The sequence below is a fragment of the Vicugna pacos genome, chromosome 36 (assembly GCF_048564905.1).
Source record: "Vicugna pacos chromosome 36, VicPac4, whole genome shotgun sequence".
In the NCBI taxonomy this organism is placed as follows: domain Eukaryota; kingdom Metazoa; phylum Chordata; class Mammalia; order Artiodactyla; family Camelidae; genus Vicugna; species Vicugna pacos.
Window position 1 is genome coordinate 8,772,050 of NC_133022.1, and position 9,355 is coordinate 8,781,404.

The 9,355-nt window shown below is 52.9% G+C and overlaps 1 protein-coding gene across 1 annotated transcript in view; it reads left to right on the top strand.

The window, feature by feature from the left end:
- LOC140691686 (uncharacterized) overlaps positions 1 to 6,316 on the top strand; it is a 29,556-nt gene extending 23,240 nt beyond the window's left edge. The window contains exons 18-22 of the mRNA XM_072955537.1: positions 2,161 to 2,272; positions 2,816 to 2,889; positions 4,086 to 4,160; positions 4,444 to 4,612; positions 6,160 to 6,316. Coding sequence (XP_072811638.1) covers positions 2,161 to 2,272; positions 2,816 to 2,889; positions 4,086 to 4,160; positions 4,444 to 4,587 — 405 coding nt within the window. The 3' untranslated portion in view covers positions 4,588 to 4,612; positions 6,160 to 6,316. The remainder of the gene's footprint in view (positions 1 to 2,160; positions 2,273 to 2,815; positions 2,890 to 4,085; positions 4,161 to 4,443; positions 4,613 to 6,159) is intronic.
- The last annotated feature ends 3,039 nt before the right edge of the window (positions 6,317 to 9,355 follow it).

A 9,355-nucleotide genomic window follows, 5' to 3' on the forward strand; every position in this document is an offset into this window, starting at 1 on the left:
GCAGATCGCTCTCCAGGTCCCTCCCAGGCCATGGGCCACCCTGACTGGGCTGTCGGCCGTGCTCCCCTGGTCCCTTAGCGGACGCAATTGATGGACCGCGTCTTCCCCTCCCCCACCCTGCCCTGGGGAGGAGGTGTCTCTTGTAGAGTGGTAAGGAGTAAGAGGCCTGTGGCAGAAGGCAGGCGTGTCAGTTCTGCACACGGGGCTTCAACAGGGAGCACGTTCCGGGCTCCCCGAAGGAGAAGCCCACCCCTGCCATTGTGTGCAGCGTGTGGAGGCCTGACCTTCCACGGCCGTTGATCGGCTATGGAAGAGACACCTGAACCCGTGGCCTGTGGTGTCTCGCTCAGGGTCACGAGACCTGTCTCCCACTCGGTCGGATGCGGGGACGAGTGGGATACGGGGAAGGAAGGCTCGCCAGGTTTTGTGTGGCTTCAGCAAAGTCTTGGCAGGCGAGCCTAATCCTCCCTCCCTTCTGTGGTTTTCAGCCCACGTAGGACCTGGCCCGGCCCCGGCATTGGCCGGCAGCTCCCGCCCGCCTGCGGCGGCCCCGGAGGCCCAGGTAAGTGGGGTGGCCGTGCTCCGTTGGACGTCGTCCTGGGAAAGGTGAGCTTCCTGTTTTCCCGGAAGCCATTCCCGCCCTCATCTCCAGACTGTGTGTCCTGTGACGGGTCTGGCATGTCGTTCGCTTTCCAATTCAGTCTCCCCAGGGGCCAGTGGGCTGCTTGTCCCTGGAGCCCGTCACCTTGGCTGGTGCCTGCAGAAGCCATGAGGGAGTGCTCAGAAGCCGAGGACCGCAGACTTTGGCTGTGGGTTTGTCGAGATAGCGTGCGGAGGGTGAGCCCTCGCTCCACACTGGCTTCTCCTGGCTCTGCTGACTCCTTCCTGCCGACCTGCACCTGGGGTTGCTCCTGGGTCACTGAGGCAGAGTCCTGTGTCGTCACTCGTTTGACTTGTTTCCTTGCTGAGGCCAGGTGATTCTCCTGTTTAGCATGGCCATTGAAATGCTCGTAACTGAGAAAGGGGCAAAGCCCTCCCTCCAGCTTTGTCCTGTGTGCTTTGTGCAGCTTTGAGTCTACCTGTTTGGTGTGGGGTAAATGTCAGAACCCGTGACCGTCTGTTCTCGGGACGGAGATGTGCCTGGCCCGCTGCGTCCAGTTGTACTCTGGGTAGATGTTGCTTTTGTAGTAAGAAATAGAGGCTTGAAGGGAAAGAGCCCGCAGTGAAGAGGCCTACTTCCCTGCAGGGGAATTGCGACGCGCAGCAGCGTCCTGCCGTCGTGCTCCCCACCCCTGCGCCGGGTCGGGCCTGCCCCGGAAGCTGCCAGAGCTGCTCGTGTGCGTCAGCCTGACACGTCGCGGGATTTTGCGCACGGGCCTGTAGGGTCCTTTTGGTGTCAGTTGTGGGATCCAGACATCCCACTTGAGTTTGCCGAAGGACACAAGTAGTGCGCGCTTCGTAGCGCACTGAAAACCCAGACGTCCCTGAGGATAGCGGTGATTGTAGCGGAGCCTGACTACCTCCTGTGGGCAGCGTTGTCCCCTCAGGAGCACTTGGGCAGCTCCCCCGCAGGACTCCGGGGTGCCCAGCTCCCCAGTGCACGTTGCGCCCAGGGGAAGCCCCTGCAGGTCGGAGGAGATTACTTGGTTTGGGGGGAAGGAGAGGGCCAGGCAGGGTCCTGGAGGCAGAGCGGTGACCCAGGTGCGGCTCTGATTGCACGTGTGGAGGACGAGCTTTTCCCGTCCGTCCCTTCTGCGTGTTCCTGGTCCGCGCCGGGCCAGCTCCCGTGGAGCTGGGGTGGTGGCGAGGAGGGCTGTCCTGCCCAAAGGGGCTGCCTGTTGGGAAGGCGCTGCTTTCGTCAGAGTGCTGGCAGCTCTGTGTGCATCCTCGCAGGCAGGACCCTTGGCTTCGTCCACTTGGAGACAGCGGCGGCGTCGTGTGGCGCCATTGTTGTCCCCCCGTGTCCTGCTGCGCGGCCCGGGCTGCCGGCTGCAGGCCCCAGAGGGCTGGGTGGAGCGTGGGGCACTGTGCTGCTGGGTGGGCACCCGGCGGGGTGTGGGGAGGGTGCCCGGTGCCGACAGCTGATGCGTTGGGTTTCGGCTTTTGTCGGTGGTCGCTCCGTTTCTGTCGCCTGACACGGCTCTCCCTTCTGCCCTGCAGGTTACCTTGCAGCGTCCCGGCGTTTGCAGGGACCGGCCCGTGTTGCCACCAGCACCTGGGCCCCCCTTGGGCCCTGTGCAGCCTCGCTCACCAGTACCGGATGCTCCACTTGGTAAGACGAAAGCGTCCATTCCTCTGTTTGTTCCTTGCGTCACTGCAGGAGAAGGGCAGATCGCTCTCCAGGTCCCTCCCAGGCCATGGGCCACCCTGACTGGGCTGTCGGCCGTGCTCCCCTGGTCCCTTAGCGGACGCAATTGATGGACCGCGTCTTCCCCTCCCCCACCCTGCCCTGGGGAGGAGGTGTCTCTTGTAGAGTGGTAAGGAGTAAGAGGCCTGTGGCAGAAGGCAGGCGTGTCAGTTCTGCACACGGGGCTTCAACAGGGAGCACGTTCCGGGCTCCCCGAAGGAGAAGCCCACCCCTGCCATTGTGTGCAGCGTGTGGAGCCCTGACCTTCCACGGCCGTTGATCGGCTATGGAAGAGACACCTGAACCCGTGGCCTGTGGTGTCTCGCTCAGGGTCACGAGACCTGTCTCCCACTCGGTCGGATGCGGGGACGAGTGGGATACGGGGAAGGAAGGCTCGCCAGGTTTTGTGTGGCTTCAGCAAAGTCTTGGCAGGCGAGCTTAATCCTCCCTCCCTTTTGTGGTTTTCAGCCCACGCAGGAACTGACACGTCTGAACTTCGGCCTGGCCCCTTCCTGACACCTGATTCCGATGTGGAGGCTCAGGTAAAGTGAGTGTTCATACCTTTTGATGTCTCTCTAGGGAATGTGTTGTTTTTTTTCCCTTGCCGTTTTATTAGCCTCTTCTGTAGACATGTGTTTTTAGACAAGTTTTTTTGTCATTAGAAGTTCAAACTGTTGCCCACGGGCGCAGTTGTCTTCTCCCCTCAGCCCTATCACCTTCGATGGTGCCTTCAGGAAGCATCAGAGTTCTTACATGCTGAGTATCGTAGACTTTGTCTGTTTGTCGAATGTGGGTCTTCAGTGTGAGCCCTTGCTCCACACTTATGTCTCCTCGCTTTTCTGTTGCTTCCCTAACACTTTCTTTTCTGATTGTTGCTGGTTAAGTTATCAAGATTCCTGTTGTCCTTCTTTGGTTTCCCGGCTCATGCCAGGTGATTCTCCTGTTTTGCATGGCCGTTCAATTCCTCATGACTGGGAAAGTGCAGAGGTTTCCCTCCAGCTTTGTTCCGTGGGCTTTGTGCAGCTTTGAGTCTTCCTGGGTGGGGTAAATGTCACAACCCACCTCTGTCTTTTCTCGGGAGGGAGATGTGCCTGGCCCGCTGCCTCCAGTTGTACTCTGGGTAGAAAAGCCTGACTCTCAGAGTTGTTGCTTTTGTAGTAGGATGTAGAGGCTTGAAGGGAAATAGCACACAGTGAAGAGGCCTACTTCCCTGCAGGGGAATTGCGACGCTCAGCAGCATCCTCCCGTTGTGCTCCCCACCCTGCGCCGAGTTGGTCCTGCCCTGGGAGCTGTCAGAGCTGATCTTCTGATTCAGCATGAGATGCCGCGGGATTTTTCGCACGGGCTAGTAGGGTCCCTTTGGTGTCAGTTGTGAAATCAAGACTTTCCTCTTCAATTTCCCAAAGGACACATGTAGTGTGTGCTTCGTAGCACAGTTAAAACCCAGACATCCCTGGGGATAGCGGAGATTGTAGCGGAGCCTGACTACCTCCTAAGGACAGCCTTATCTCCTCAGGATCACTTGAGCAGCTCCCCCATAGGACTCCAGGCTGCCAAGCTCCCCAGGGCTCTTTGCACCCAGGGGCAGCCCCTGCAGGGTGGCGGAGGACCCTACATGAGGAGGGGGCAGAAAGGGCCTGGCAGGGTGCTGCAGGCAGAGCAGTAACCCAGGTGTGACTCTGCACGTGTGGAGAATGTGTTTTAACATTCTTTGTTTCTCTGTGTTCTTGTTCTGCAGAACATTACGTGTCGTTGGAGCTTTGGAAGATTCCTTAAAATTTTGTTCTCCATGGAGAAGTTTCGTTTTCATAAGGTGAATATTAGTCAATTTGCTGGAACCTCTATGAGTTTTTTATCGGTTAGGACCCTTGGCTGCATGAACTTACAGAATTTGTTGGTGACGTGCAGCCTCCGTGTCGTATCCCTGTGTCCTTCTGTCGACCCAGGCTGGGTGGAGCATGTGGTAGTGCTCTGCTGTCTGGCCACCTGGTGGAGGTGAGGGTGACAGGTGCTGACAGGTGCTGCATTATGTTTCTGGTTTTGTCTGTGTTTATCCTTTTGTCTGTCATTCAGCAGATCTCTCTTCTGTTCCACAGGGCACTGTGGATGGCAAAGCGCCCCGTTCTTACTCAGGGCCAGCTCATGTTTCCCCCTGTATGAGTGGCCCAACGTCACCCTTCATGGGCTATTCGCCACCTCCACCTGGATCACCCACGTGGCCTCTGGGTCCTCAGGCATAGGCAGAGCCACCAGTTTCTCCACTTGGTAAGATGAGAGCATGTTGTCCTTTTCCATTGTTGAGTCTTTTCTGAAGGGGAGATTGCACTCCAGGGCCTTGCGTTGCCTGAGGAAACCTATCTTGGGACATTATAATGTTCATGTAGTTTCCTAGCACACACATTTGATGGGCTTTGTCATTTCCCCATCCTATCCTGGGAAGCAGGTGTCTCTTGTATAGTACAAGAGACTTTTGACAGAATATCAAATGAATTTTAAGTCCCTGTTTGGCAGATGTGCCTCCGGCTTGGACCATGTGATGTACTTTTTTTTTGATGAAGCACACCACTAACTTTTGGGGTCTCAGGGTGTTCCTTCGAGGGTTGAGGGAGAGAGACATTCAGCTTGTCATCACCATAACAGACGTGCCAATACAAAGCCCCAAAGTGCAAAAGAGGGACACGTGAGCCACACAGGAGTGAATAGGACGGTGTGAAGGGGAAGAAAGAAATTGAGGTGCCCAGTGAGGGTTTGTTGGAGCTGGAAGGTCACTCCCAGCTGGGAGGGCAGTCCAGGCAGGCTTTCTGAATGCAATGTGAGGTCCACTCAGAGCCACGTGTGTGTGCAGGGGACTCAGTGCAGCCATGCACATATCCCCGTCAGAACCCACTGCCTCCAGAAAGCCCTCAGTTCACAACGTCATATACAAATGATTGTTCTCTTGGGTTTCTGAAAGTCCTAGATCTGGATGAAAGAAATCTCTGGATATCAGAGAAAGTGAAATTTAGCTTGTTTTTTTCAGAATATTTTGTGTGGCTAAAGTTTTCTTCTGCCCTGGTGATTTGAAAAGTACAGGCAGGATTCAGATCAGCTGAGCAGGTGCCTTGCCCTTCAGCATGAGGCAGGCTCTTTAGGGGAAGTCAGGAGTGGTCAGGGGACCCCCTCCAAGACCCTGTCCCCACACCCCTGCTCCCTCCTGTCACCATGCCCACTGCCAGCTTAGCATCTCTATGTTTATGTGTGAAGATCCAATTTCTGATTCTTTGTTTGAAATCCTGCAGTTCAGCCCCCAACACCAAGACCCATTGGGGCCCCCACAGGGTCTCAGCTTTGTTGTCTGTGAGCCGGGGGTAACACTGGCTCCTGATGTCATTGTCAGGAGGATCAGGTGAAGCACACACATTGTTTTGCAATATGACTGGGACATATTTCTCACTCAGCATTCTCATAGTTTAAAAGAAAGTGTCTGCACACAGAATCATCAAAAGAGACCTCGGGAAGTACATTAAATTAAACTGAAGATCTAAGAGCTCAGGCCCAGAGCTTACCATTCTCTGCTTTAGAGATAAGGTGAAGGGTCACTTTCTTCTATTAAACCTCTGGTCCTACAAGTTAAAGAAGGAAATGTAATAATGAGAATGTGCACATTTTCAGATCTGTGTCCGAGATGTGAAATCAATTATTTCCATTATATATAGACATGGAGCTGCACCCACAGACTGCAGTGTCTGTCAGAGGCCATGCATACGTTAGAGAAGACAAAATCGGGAAAAAATAAGTTCCTATTAAAATAAATATTTCTTTTTGCCTTACAGCCCAGTAAGTTTGAAAGCTGAAGGGGACCCCAAGCTGTGGCAACGATGTGTTTAGAGACGATGTCGGAGGTGCATTACGGCCTAAATGTCTCCCTGCTCCATCCTGCCACCTCTGCTATTGTCTCCTATTGTCACCCCTAATGAATCTGTCACAGTTCTCTGTGTCAGTGTCTGTTTCCTGGAGGACCAGTGGTCACACCCTCTCGAGGGCACACAGTGATTCACAGGCACACAATTCACAAACCAGCAGGAACTAGGATGACAGGGCGGATGCAAGGTCACCCCTGTGGGGCAGCAGTGACCATAGGGGCCCCAGGGCTGCTTCTGGGCTGCGGGCACAGCCTGTGTCTGATCCAGTGACGGCTGTGCAGCTTCAGTCTGCAAACACTCACTGGGCAGGTGGGCCTGTCAGTCACAGGGGCATCTGGTCGTGAGCCAGATGATCAGAATGAAGTGGCCGTGTCTCATGATGAGGAACAGATGAGGTGCAGAAGGGGCCACGGGCATCCAGCGAGAGGCCCCGCACTGACCAGGCCCGTGTCCCCACGCTGCGTGTCATCTGCCCGGCCGCCCCGGCTCCAGGCAGGCCCTGAGGGGGGCTGAGGGCGGCAGTGCTCTCAGTGAGCTCGTGAGTGCCCTTCATCCTCCCACAGCCTCCTGACTCTGAGGTGGGCGGGGCAGGGTCACTGGGTGGGGCACCACCACTGCCAGGGAGGTGGTGTTGGGTATAAAAAGAGTCCACTCCACTCTGCACCAGCTGTCCCTGGAGCCCACGGGGCCCTCCCTCCTTCCAGGTTGGGGAGGCGGCCAGCCCTGCAGCAGCTCTAGGGTCCAGGCTGGGCCACCAACAGGTCAAGGTGAGACTGCACTGCCTGGGAAGGGGGGGAACAGCGGTGCAGCAGTAAATGCCAGCGAGAGCAGCTCTGTAACCGGCTCCACCTCTGTGAGCAGGGCCAGGGCTCGAACTTGGCCGTGAGGGTGGGAGGGCTGGGAGAGCTGGGGCCCTGTGACCCTGGACAGGGCTGAACCTGAGCTCAGGGCCGGAGGGCCTGGGGGAGAGACAGAAAGACACAGGCAGGGAGAGAGAGGGTGTGAGTGATAGAGAGGTGGGGGTTAAGTCCTAGAGAGGGACAGGAGGTGATGAAACACCAGGTAGGGGGAAGCGGACATGAGGAGGCATATCCACTTAATGTTAAGTGTGGTGTTGCTAAGTAAGGTCCACATCAAGTCTTTTCCTGTTTTTTCAGGGTGTTTTTTTTTTTTTTGCAGCATAATAGGAAAATCCTGCTTCACACAGGTACATGTAGCAAACGAAGCAGTACACAACCTGCACGCCTTGCAACGCTTGGCTGCTCCTGACTCAGGGTGCTCCAAAAATCATTTCCTGAAAGTTCAGTGAAATTTTGCTTCACCTGGGAATCAGATGTTAAATCAATCAGGCTCTCAAATTTCCATGCCACTAATGAGGCTGGTTTAAGTTACTGTAGATGGATTTCTAACCCAAGCACTCTTATCCTTTGTTACAGGAAAATATTAACAAAACAGAACACAAACCTCTGGGGTGCTGCACAGCAGCCCTGCGAGTGTCTCCATCAACCATAGGACTAGTCACTGAGTGTAGGAAAACAGCTTTCTTTTGATGATAATTTATCAAATACTGTAAAATCTGTCACATTTCCCCCTTGCATTGACAGAGTAACCTCATATAATTTAGTAAAAATATCTGCAAGATATACAAGTCTTAGCAACCACTATGAATTTGTTAATCAGATCTTCAAAAAGCAGAATCCACAAAAACCAATAGTTCATGACGAAGCTCACAAAATCTTACAAGAACTTTACATCGGGAAAGACACCTCACCTCTGTATTTAGAGGTGCTGTATGCTGGGCACCCAATTCTTCACATAAAATTGTTAGTAGTCTGGACCGATGTGGCTGAGCTTTAATATCATTGATGATTTGGACTGCCTGATCAAGCACGTTTTCCAGAGATGCAGGTATTATTTTAACTGCAAGTGCATGTCTGTATAACAGGTGCTTTCGGGAGCCACATATTTTATCCAGGTGACAGCCCCAGCAATTTTCCCTTCCATCACCCTAGAAGCATCACTACAAACACCAGCACATTTTCCCCATTCAATTTCACATTTTTCCATAAAGCTGTGGACACAGTTGAGAATGTCCTCACCAACGGCATTCCCTGCAAAGATCCACGTAAGAGCAGGTCGTCCTCAGTGCACTCGATAAACCTGCAATGAACAAGCATGAGCAGCACAGCACGTCCTGAGACTTTGGCTGGTTCATGTAGCTGCAGTGAGAATGCGCTGCAAGTTTTCTGTCGACAAACAGGCCCTTCCTTCTTCAGTGGCAGCAGCTAGATCCTTAATTCAACAGCAGTGCTGTCTGACAGCTGCACCGCGTCTATTTGTTTTTACTATACTGTCCGTCACACACCCGCATCACGATGTCTTTTGCACAAGGCTTGGTGAGCAATTCTCTGATGTGTGAGCCTCTCCGCTCGGGGCTGCATGGTAGTTGACACTGCATGATGCTTCTCTAGTGCTTCCATGATCTGTATCGACAATTTTAGGTGCTGGGGGTTTATAGTTTTCAGATGAATCAAGATGTTGCTTGAAAAAGATTATGTTTTTGTCTTTATATGCAGCATGTTTGGTTTCCAAATGTCTTCGAAGCTTAGTAGGGGCCAAAGAGCTTTTCGATAAAATTTCCTTACATAACACACACTGAGCATGAGGTGTAACTCTATTTCCAATGTATGTAAATCCAAAAGACAAATAACTTTCATCATATTTTCTTCTTAGTGGTTTCTTACTAAATGTTATTTTGTTGGAATTGGACATAAAATTGGTCCTGGAAATCTCACTTCCTGAATTTTTTGAAATGGAAGGCTGCAGTGCTCATCTTTACTTTGTAATATTCTGACCTTTTGATCACTTGATTCAGACACAATTTGATAACAAAAAATATTCTACTTCTTGTTTAAGACTTCCTTGTTTCAGCAACACATCCATAGGCAATGTGTTTGTGGTACAAAACAAGGTTAATTTAGAATAAACATTGAGTATCACAAATGTGTTGAAATTATAAGACAGGACACAGAGGATGAGCCATCATCAAAGAGATGCTACCAAGCATCTCGTCAGTGTCTGTGTGAGTGCTGCCTGGGCACCAAGG